Source organism: Bison bison, unplaced genomic scaffold, assembly GCF_000754665.1.
Source record: "Bison bison bison isolate TAMUID 2011002044 unplaced genomic scaffold, Bison_UMD1.0 scf7180017864063, whole genome shotgun sequence".
Taxonomy (NCBI): Eukaryota; Metazoa; Chordata; class Mammalia; order Artiodactyla; family Bovidae; genus Bison; species Bison bison.
In genome coordinates this window covers 15,415,668-15,426,500 of record NW_011494635.1, presented here as the reverse complement: position 1 = coordinate 15,426,500, position 10,833 = coordinate 15,415,668, and the positions used below count along the sequence as shown (strand labels likewise).

The following is a 10,833-nucleotide window of genomic DNA, read 5'->3' as shown; positions in this document are numbered from 1 at the left end:
CCGGGGCCGCCCCCCTCCTCCCGGGGGCTCCCTTTCTTCTCCGCGGGGCGAGATTCCGCTGCGGCCTCCTCGAAGCGGCGCCCCCCTCACCCGCTCCGAAGGAGAGACCCCCCTGAGTGGGAGAGGGCGGCTGATGTGGCCCGAAGCTTGGCAGGGGGCAGCCTTGTGGGGGCTGTCAGACTTTCAGAATCAGACCCCCGGGCAGGAACTGGGGGCGGGGGCGGCTGTCTTCCCAGCAGATTCTGACTCCAAGGGAAGTTCACCTTGGGAAAAGTGCTTTGTGTCTTGAGGGAGCTGCTTTGAGTTACCCCGGGCGTCCCTGCTCACTCGTCCTTCACCTACATGTGGAACTTGCAGCTCTGGGAACTTTGAGCCTCCCCCAACCCCCACCGCTCCCCAGGTCTATTCATGGGGTTAAGGGAGATGTTCACCGTGTCCCCCACCGCACTCGCAAGCGCTGGAAAATCGGCAAACCGCAGCAGCTGAGTACCTGGAGGAGAAGGTGGATGGCAGGCACCTATAGCAGAGCAAGGGAAGGGGTCCAGTGGGTGGAGCCCAGCGCCTCATCCCCCTCCCCAGAGCCTGATTGACCAGTTGTAGTACTGGTTACCCAGTCCAGTGGGCCAGGCCAGCACTGCTGCAGAAGTGAGGCTGGGTCAGGTGGCAGGAAGAGGGGCCTTCCCCTGGGCCCTCAGACCCCTGAGGATGTCCAGAGGAGCTGCCAGCCTCCTTGAAGTCCCTTCCCACCCCTTCCAGAGGGTGTCTGGGTTCCCAGACCCTGACGGGTGTTCCCCAGGCAGGCTGCTCCCCTGCCCCCATGCTGAGGGTGGTTCTAAGGGGGCTGTGAGTGTGTGTGTGTGTTGGGGGTGTAGGATAAGTTTCCCTCCTGCACATCCACTGGCAGTCTGTGAGCTCTGTAGCTCCACTACCTCGTCAGGAGCCCCATCGCATGTGTTGAGAGCTTTATAGTGAGTGACCTCAGGTGATGGTGATCCTAGGTGTGGGTGGCCAGAACTCCTGGATCCTCTGTCCCTGGTAGTCCCTCTAGGCCACAGTCAGGGCTTATGAGGGGGCAGGTCCCCTGTGGGTCTGACAGCTCCCACAAGCTGCTGCTCCTGAGCTGTCCTGGGGAGAGGCCAGCACCCCCACAGGGGTCCTCCGCCATGAGGTCAGTTGTGTGTGCATTCCATCCGCAGCGCAGGCTCTGTCATGTAGGGTTGGGTGGCTGCTATCAGGTTTCTACATCTCCCAGGCTCTGGCGCCTAATTCATGGACACTGAGCCCATGCTGATGGACTGGGGACAGTTGAGGGGGTCCCATTGAGTCTGGGGGGAAGATTGGCTTTTCCTGGCGGGTAGACAAGAATGGGGGGCCTGAGGGTGGACGGGTGTACAGCCTCTCCCAGATGTGACTGTTTCCCTTTGACCAATGTGGGTGGACTGGGGCTGGGAGAAGAGACATGTGAGAAAGACTTGGGCTGAAGGATGGGTCCATGGGACCAGCATCTGGCAGAGGTGACATCGCCCTGCAGCCTTCTGGGTGTGGTCTGGGGTCAAAGGCCTGGCTCAGCCTGAGCAGCAGGAGCCTGAGCTGATCACCACTGGGCTTGGGAAGGTGGCTTCTGGTTCCTCCACTCCAGCCCCTGACCCTGTGGTGGATTTTTGGCTCCCTCAGGGCCCTGCCTGGCCCCCTGCAGTCCCTGAGAGCCTAGCAACTCAAGCTGCTGGGAGCTCCGTGGCCAGAATTACCTCACCACCAGGGCCCCACCCCCCAGGAGGGCTGCTTCGCCTGGCGCCAGCCACTGACCCTCCCTCTTGGCTGAGCTCCAGCACTCAGGTGTCCGGCTGTCACGTCCTGTGAACTGGGGTTCAGCAAGGCAGGGGAGAGCCTCCTGAGGTGACCCCCACCTCCTCGGGGTCAGGCTCCCTCCTCTGTGTGCTGCCTGGCAAGGCTGACATTAGCTCTGGCCCACCATCCAGATGGGAAAACAGTGGGGTGGGAGCTGCAGTCAGGGTGGCCCTGACCTTGGAGCCTCAGGGCTGGGGATGCACCCCCGGGCTGTGGAAGGGCTGTCGTGGGTGTGACCAGTTGGGCATCAGAGGTATGTGTCGGTATGTGGTCTGTGTGTCCGTGTCTGTCTGCCTAGGTGTGAGGATGAGGCTGGACTTTGCCATAGGAGATGAGGTCCTGTGGGGAGTGGAGGCCTGGCCCTGGACATCCACCAGGGGAGGAGTTCCCAAAGACTTCTCTGGCCACCAAGCTATGGCCCCCAGTCCATCCACAGTCTGAGGACGTTACTGTGTCTCCAGGACCCACCTGGTCCAAGTCTGCTGCTGTCCACTTTGGGAGGTCCTGTCTGCAGCCCCCCGTCTCCCCAGACAGGATGTGGGCTGGTGAGCAAGCTTATTCTGTGAGCGGGGGCTGGCCTGGGCGTCCAGTGGCCGCTGCCTTCCTGGCCCTCCACCCGCTCCCTCTCTCAGCCTGGACTGGACCCCTAGGCTCTGGGCAAAGCCTGCAAGGGATTCTGGGTAATCCCCTCAGTGCCTCTGAGTGGGAGATTTGCTGGGCTCTGGGGGTGGCAGACCTCCCAGGCACTGCCCGGGGCATAGACCTCACAGGCTCCTAGCCACCCAGGCCTGGCTTGCTGCAGGAGCAGTAGCGGGGCTGGGACCAATTACTGAGTCCCTAGAGGCAGAACTACCCTTCTCCTAGAGGGCGGGAGCAGGGTCCCCATCAGTTACGGGTCCAGGTGGAAAGGTCTCTGGTCTCCTGACTCCTGGGCTTTGGAGCCAGGCCACCCAGTTCAGGCCCTGCCTTGTGGTCCTGGAGACTGGGGCTCAGGCCTGGCCCAGATCCTCCTGTTTGTCCTTGAAGCTGCCCCAAAGGCTGGATGGGGGTGGGGAAGCCACCCGATGGCCTAGAATCAAGTGGGCACACTCCCCATGTGCATGCATGACTCGCCTAGCAGCAGGCCTAATCCTGGGGGACGCTGGAGCTCAGGCTTGAGGTGGCTGGCTTGTCCAGCCCATACCTTCCTGCTCTCAGTCCTGGTGTGCAGAGGGCCATGGGGTGCAAGGGACCTGGCGCGGTGCTCACACTCACAGGGCAGTGTCTCAGAAGTGCAGGGGTCAGGGCACAATTTGCCACTGTCACTGTCGTGGGGACCTGGAAGTCCTGGTTAGAGCTGGGTGGTTTAGGAACTTAGGTGTCAGTGTGCTCGTGGGGGTGCTTGTGGGGCATGTGGGAGAATGGCACCCCTGCAGGTCCCAGGGCTGTGGTGCAGGGTTTGGGTCTGCCCCTGAGTGCTTCAGACTAGCAGGACCAGGTGGGTGGGGGGGCTTCTCTGGGTTGAAGGGGACTTGTGAGTTGGGGGTGGGGGCACCGAATGTAGCCTGTGTGAGGAGCCCTCTGGGACGGTGGCTTCACCGGGGCAAATGGGCTGTGGCCGGTCATGTTAGATCACTTTTGTGGATGTCCCAGGTGTCAGGGTCCGGCAGGGGCGCTGTGTTGGATCGGAGCTGGGGTCCCAAGCAGGGCGAGCCCTGGGGCATTGTGGCCATGGTTGTCCTCCAGTGTCCTGCATTCTGTGTGGGCCTCTCTTGGTGCTCAGCAGGGGCTCCGTGGGAACCAGGCGGGGGGGGGGGGGGGGGTCAGGGGGAGCCCCCAGGCTGCTCTCAGTTTCCATGGCAACAGTAGGGAGGAGCCAGGAAACACCAGCTCAGGAAGGAAGGCCACAGCTGCGAGGAGAGAGTGGAGGGCCAGCCTGGCTGAGCAGGCGCCAGACACTCTGTCTGTCCAGTTGTCCGGCACAGCTAGCCTGCCAGGCCTATTGCTCTGCCCTTGGCTCCACCCCCATGCCAGTCAATCCGGGCTCAGGCAGCCGCTGGAAAGGCGTCTTTGCTCAGACCTTGGCGCCCCAGGCCTGGGTGATACAGGAGTGGTGCCCTGGTTCCCTGGAGACTCTTGGTGGGACAGAGATGGGCTCTCTGTGTGCCCTGGCTGGGGGGCTGTGTATTGACGCACTTGGGTATCCTGAGCCCCCACCCTATGACTACCCTGCTCTGGGCTGGCCCAGCCCCTCTTCTCTCCTGCCAGGCTCTGCTGACAGTCCTCATTTGCCCTGGGAAGCATGGAAGGAAAGCCAAGCCCTCCAGGTGGTCACTGGCCCACGGGGCCTGGTGGGCACTGCCACTGTGTGCTTCTTTTCTACTGAAGCCCTGGCTTTGGTAACAAGTGGCTCTGATGGTCCAACCGATTGTGACTGCTAGCTGGGCTGGAAGGCAGGCCTGTGTCTTGGGGACCAGCCGCCCCTTCTCTCTCAGGCTCAGGAGTTACCCATCCATCCACCCATTGGCTACTGACCCACCTGAATAGGTCAGGCCCTGTTTTAGGAGATAGAGGTGTAGCCGCGAACAAAACAGACCCAAGTGCTGCTTGTGGGGAGCTTCTGTTCTGTAGGAGTGACAGACAAATCAACAAATCCACAAAAAGTCAGAATCCAGGGTGCTAGGCTGTGAAGGAGAGAGAGGGGCTGTGTCAGGGTGCTCACTGCCTATCCGTTCAGGAGGGGACCGTGGAGCCAACCCTGAAGAGTACGTGAAAGCAAGGAAGGGACACGGGGAAGAGTGTTCTGTGAAGAGAAAATAGTATGTGCAAAGGCCCTGGGGCAGGCTCGTGCTGGAGAGGGGACCAGGGCTGTGGGAGGTCTGGAGGGTCTTGCTTTCTTCTCTGAAGAAGACATGGGGGCTTGGGAGAGTTTTGAGCAGAGGAGCAGCGTGACTGGATTTAGCTCTTCACTCCACGCTGCTGTGTGGAGGGAGGTGGCCCAGTGCAGGCAGAAGGAAGTACTCACCACCTCTCCACCCGCAGAGAAGGCAGGGGTCGCTCTGAGAATGGGGCCTGGCTCCTGGGCCCCCTGGTCTGCTGCCCCTAAAGGAGTTTCCTTTGTTTCTCTCCACCAGGGAAGGGCTGGTGTGCCTGGACCCCTGGGAGGCACTGCCTTGGGGACCCCTGTGAGTTAGACCTCCTGCTTTCATCAGGGCCCCTGACCCTGCTTCTGCTGGAGCCCCTGGGGAGGGGGAGGGTGGAGTGGCCGCCAGCCTGGCGGGCTGGCAGGGCAGGGAGGGCGGTGTTTCTGGGAATTGTGTGGGGGAAGCGCATTGTTAGAGCGAGCCTGGAGCAGGCCGCCAGGGCCTCTGCTGCTGGCCTCTGGGGGGTGCCTCCTGCCTCCCCAAAGTGCTGCTTCTGGGGGAGGGAGCTGGGCCTGGGCCAATCCCTGGGCGGGGCTGGGACTTTCCAGGAGAGGCTGCTGGGGGCGGTACTTCTTCCCATTCTGCAGACCAGGAGACTGAGGCCCAGAGAGAGCACTGGCCAGATGAGATGTGCACTGGCATGCAGGATGGAGCACTTGAGCTGGACCTGGTCCCTGGTCACCACCCTGCCTGAGCTCAGAGGCCAGGACCTGAGGGAGGCCTGAATGGGACTGGCTGGGGTCAGAGCCCTGTGGCCCACGGCTGGGCTAGAGGGCCTGATGGAATAAGGCGCGGAAACAGCTGGGCACCAGGGTCAGGGAAGCATTGCCCACAGCACAGCAGAGGGAATGGGGGTTTCTGGGACTGCGACATCTCCCTGCCCAACCCCTGTGGCCATGGGAAGGGGGAGGGGGCTCCGTGTGAGTTTGGCAGCACTGGGCTTCCCACCGAGGCCCCTGCCCCAGCCAGAAGGGAAGCAGGATTCGACCTGCGGGGGTCATGGCCAGCTCTGGGCAGGCAAGCATGCGGACACAAATAGAAAAATAAATGGCCTGAGCTTCCGATGTTTCCGTGGTCTGAGGATGGGGGAGGGACAGGCCTCTGGGCCAATAGTGCAGCCTGTCTGTGTGGGATGGACCTTGAAGTGTTGTTGGGGTGTCCCCAGGCCACTGTCAGGGCTGCATCTGCCCTGGGACAGAGCCCCCGGGACAGGCCAGGCTCCCCACGGAGTAGGGCCCTTGTGGGCAGACCCATGAATCTCTCACCATAAAGGGGTCAAGTGTGGAAGACCCCTGCAAGGTGGGACACAACCCTTGTGTGACTTGGGTTGTGTGCCAGTACCCCAGATACAGCAAAAAGGATGTGGGGTCTGGAGCCCCAGTGAGCACCCTGCTGTGGGTATAGCCAGGTTCACTTCACAGTCCTGAGGTCACCCTGCAGGCACAGCTTTCTGGCGGGGGGTGGGTGGGGAGGATCTGGGGGCTCAGGCAGCTTGCTGGGGGAAATGCCTTGGAGGAGGAAGTTCCCAAGATTCAGTAGGGTCCAAGGGGTCTTGGGTGGATGGTGACTGTCCTGAGAAAGGTTCTGGGGGTCATGAACTCATGACGGGACCAGGGACTTCTAGGATGGAGAGTCAGGGGTTTGGGGGTTATTCAGTCACTACTACTCCAGCTTGAGCCCTGGCCAGAGTGGGACTCACCCCCAGAATCCACACATGAGGGTCTCTCTCCAGGACTAACCACAATCTCACCTGGGCTGCTTCATGGCTGTGGCCAGAACCAATTGGACCTCCTGGCCTGGCAGGGGTGGGGGTGGAGGGCCCTGGCCCACAGGCCATCTGTGGCTCACTCCCGCCACCCAGAGGCCTCTGCTTGGGGCCTGCAGGCCACAAGACAGGTCACCGGGCCTGGACCCTGCATGGCGTCACACTCCTCCCCCTGTGGTGGTGGCTTCCATATGGGACTGCACCTTGTCAGTGTTCAGGGCTCCCGTCATGGGGCAAAGGGCTATAGTCCCCAGGTCCAGCCAGGAAGCCCCCACCTCCCCTGTCACCCACCCCCACTTGCCTGTCCACTCTTCCCAATCACCCTCCCTCCTCCCACACCTCCTGATCACTGGTGTCTTGGTCTCTGTTCATCCGCAGCCTTGGTGGCCTCAGTCAAGAGCCTCTGAGCCATGCCTGGCTCCTCATGAGCTGTCTCTGTGGTCCCTGTCGGAGGGAGGAGTAGGAGGGCCCGAGGTGGGTTTTCCTCCTGGCTGGGCTAGGGCAGGGCCCTTGTGCTCAGCTGACAGCCCCCTCTTGCCTCCCTGTCCCAAAGTAAGAGCCCAGGTTGCCATGGAAACAATTACACTAAAAGAAAATTATTTTCTAAACTGTGGGATATAGAACCCTAGCGCTTCTTTATTGGTGCAGCTCAGGGCAGCAGTGATTGTGTCAGGATGCTGGGGGCATCAGCACAATGGCTGAGACATGAAGGGGCTCTAGTCTGTGCTGTGGTCAGTCCTGGCCCTGCTGTGATATGTTCACGGCTTCATTCATAACTGAAGGGACAGTATGCATCCCTTGAAGAGCAATGCAGAGGCGACTGGGAGGCTTTCCTATGGGGTTTCTTTCCTGCCAGGGGATGGTCTCTGACTCCCAGGTTGATACCCTGTCCTATTCCCTTCCACCTGGCCCAGTCTCCCTCCTCAGCTCACAGACCTGCCCTGTTTCCATCTCCCCCATCCCCCTAGTTGGCCCCTGACTTGTGGTCACCCCTGCCCCTTTTAGCAGCTTGTATATGGTCACTGGCTGGGGGACAAACTCCAAACCCCTGTAATACAGCCCTCAATCCCTCAAATCCCTGCCCTCCTTGGGGTGCCCAATGTTCAGTGTCCACTGGGCTGGCTGGGAGGCCTGTGCCTCTGCCATTTGAGGACAGAGGACAAAACCTCCAGGCCCCATCCACCCTGGGGGATAAGAGGCAAGGCTTTTCCTTCTTAACCAGCTCAGAGGTCACGCTTGAGTCTTTGTGGCTTAAAACGTCCAACCCAGCCACACATTGGAAGCCTCCCTCACTCAAACCCCGGCACTGGATGGGGTTAGGAAAGTGCCAGGGACCTTGAAGATGTGGGTAGGGCCCTGCCTCTGGAGATGCTGAGCTCAGCCATGGCTTCTGACAAGCCTGGAGCACAGGGGGGAGAGTGTCAACCCATATGGTCAGCATACAGCAAAGCACTGCAGATGTATGTCCAACAAATCGCTTCTGGTCCCTAACACTAGAGTCAGAAGGAGAGGATCAAGAAAGGCCTCTCAGAAGCATCACCTGTGCTGTCAAGAAGGGTCCATGCCAGACAGCGACTCAACCTTAGTGGAGGCGCCAGTTGGGGCAGGGTCTGGGCCATCACTGTTAGGGAGCCAGCCTCGAGGCTAGACCCCATCTGATTTCTCCCCAGAACAAACCAGGATAAAGTGCTGGGGATTAAGCAAAATGGCTGTCTGAGGAGGCCTTACAAATAGCTGTGAAAGGAAGAGAAGCGAAAAGCAAAGGAGAAAAGAAAAGTTATACTCATTTGAATGCAGAGTTCCAAAGAATAGCAAGGAGAGATAAGAAAGCCTTCCTCAGTGATCAGTGCAAAGAAATACAGGAAAACAATAGAATGGGCAAGAATAGAGATCTCTTCAAGAAAATTAGAAATACCAAGGGAATGTTTCATGCAAATTTGGGCTCAATAAAGGATAGAAATGGTATGGACCTAACAGAAGCAGCAGATATTAAGAAGAGGTGGCAAGAATACACAGAAGAACTATGCAAAAAAGATCTTCATAACCCAGATAATCACAATGGTATGATCACTCACCTAACCCAGACATCCTGGAATGTGAAGTCAAGTGGGCCTTAGGAAGCATCACTATGAACAAAGCTAGTGGAGGCGATGGAATTCGTCGAGCTATTTCAAATCCTAAAAGATGATGCTGTGAAAGTGCTGCATTCAATATGCCAGCAAATTTGGAAAACTCAGCAGTGGCCACAGGACTGGAAAAGGTGTTTTCATTCCAATCCCAAAGAAAGGCAATGCCAAAGAATGCTCAAGTTTAGTTCAGTTGAGTTCAGTCGCTCAGTCGTGTCTGACTCTACGATCCCATGAACTGCAGCATGCCAGGCCTCCCTGTCCACATTCTAGAGTTTACTCAAACTCATGTCCATTGAGTCGCTGATGCCATCCAACCATCTCATCCTCTGTCATCCCCTTCTCCTCCCGCCCTCAATCTTTCCCCACATCAGGGTCTTTTCAGATGAGTTAGCTCTTCGCATCAGGTGGCCAAAGTATTGGAGTTTCAGCTTCAACATCAAGAATGCTCAAACTACTGCACAACTGCACTCATCTCACACTCTAGTAAAGTAATGCTCAAAATTCTCCAAGCCAGGCTTCACCAGTTCGTGAACCGTGAACTTCCAGATGTTCAAGCTGGATTTAGAAAAGGTAGAGGAACCAGAGATCAAATTGCCAACATCCTCTGGATCATCAAAAAAGCAAGAGAGTTCCATAAAACATCTATTTCTGCTTCATTGATTATGCCAAACCCTTTGACTGTGTGGATCACAACAAACTGGAAAATTCTGAAAGAGATGGGAACACCGGACCACCTGACCTGCCTCGTGAGAAATCTGTATGCAGGTCAGGAAGCAACAGTTAGAACTGGACATGGAACAACAGACTGGTTCCAAATAGGGAAAGGAGTACGTCAAGGCTGTATATTGTCACCCTGCTTATTTAACTTATATGCAAAGTGCATCATGAGAAATGCTGGGCTGGATGAAGCACAAGCTGGAATGAAGATTGCTGGGAGAAATGTCAATAACCTCAGATATGCAGATGACACCATCCTTATGGCAGAAAGTGAAGAACTAAAGAGCCTCTTGATGAAAGTGAAAAAAGAGTGTGAAAAAGTTGGCTTAAAACTCAACATTCAGAAAACTTAAGATCATGGCATCTGGTTCTATCACTTCATGGCAAATAGATGGGGAAAGAGTGGAAACAGTGATAGACTTTAGTTTTTTGGGCTCCAAAATCATTGCAGATGATGACTATAGCCATGAAATTAAAAGACGCTTGCTCCTTGAAAGAAAAGTTAGGACCTACCTAGACAGCATATTAAAAAGCAGAGACATTACTTTGCCAACAAAGGTCCGTCTAGTCAAAGCTATGGTTTTTCCAGTAGTGATGTATGGATGTGAGAGTCGGACTTTAAAGAAAGCTGAGCACTGAAGAATTGATGCTTTTGAACTGTGATGTTGGAGAAGACTCTTGGAAGTCCCTTGACTGCAAGGAGATCAAACTAGTCAATCCTAAAGGAAATCAGTCCTGAATATTCATTGGAAGGACTGATGCTGAAACTGAAATTCCAATACTTTGGCCACCTGATGCAAAGAACTGACTGATTTGAAAAGACACTGATGCTGGGAAAGATTGAAGGCGGGGGAAGGAGACGACAGAGGATGAGATGGTTGGATGGCATCAGCGACTCAATGGACATGAGTTTGACTAAACTTCCGGAGTTGGTGATGGACAGGGAGGCCTGCCGTGCTGCAGTCCATGGGGTCGCAAAGAGTCGGACAGGACTGAGCGACTGAAGTGACTGAGTGACTGAGGCCTCCAGGGTCCCCGAGACCACAATTCCGGCCAGAGCGCTCAGGGGTTCCGCGCAGGACTGGGGTCGGGCAGCGGCCCCCTGGACTGAAGAAGGTGGCGAAGGAGGGCTCAAGGGGTGGGGAGAGGGGACCGACCCCAGCGTGCCTTAGCGGCCTCTTGCAGTCGGACTCGGGTCGCCCCCGCGCGGTGTCCGGAGGAAAGTGCAGCGTTCGGCGCTGCGGCCCCTATGCACGGCCGGGTCCCGCGCTGCCGCAGCGCCCTCCTCCGACTAACCGGCCCGCGCGTGTTCAGGCCTTGGGCGGCGGCCCGCATCAGAACTACACTTCCCAGGATGCCTTGCGCGCCTACCTGGCTCCTGGGAGTTGTGGTCGGGAGCGGGGCCGGCTCCTGCAGGGTGGGCGGGAGCGGGAACTACATGTCCCAAGATGCAGCGCACCCTGCAGGAGCC

General features: G+C 57.6%; 1 protein-coding gene across 1 annotated transcript in view; it reads right to left on the bottom strand.

The window, feature by feature from the left end:
• Positions 1–6,746, bottom strand: part of SOX18 (SRY (sex determining region Y)-box 18) — an 8,818-nt gene extending 2,072 nt beyond the window's left edge. The window contains exons 1-6 of the mRNA XM_010836641.1: positions 6,720–6,746; positions 6,502–6,629; positions 3,032–3,152; positions 611–651; positions 491–517; positions 91–146 (exon numbers count right to left, since the gene is read on the bottom strand). Of these exons, the coding sequence (XP_010834943.1) occupies positions 91–146; positions 491–517; positions 611–651; positions 3,032–3,152; positions 6,502–6,629; positions 6,720–6,746 (400 nt within the window). The remainder of the gene's footprint in view (positions 1–90; positions 147–490; positions 518–610; positions 652–3,031; positions 3,153–6,501; positions 6,630–6,719) is intronic.
• Between the last annotated feature and the right edge of the window lie 4,087 nt (positions 6,747–10,833).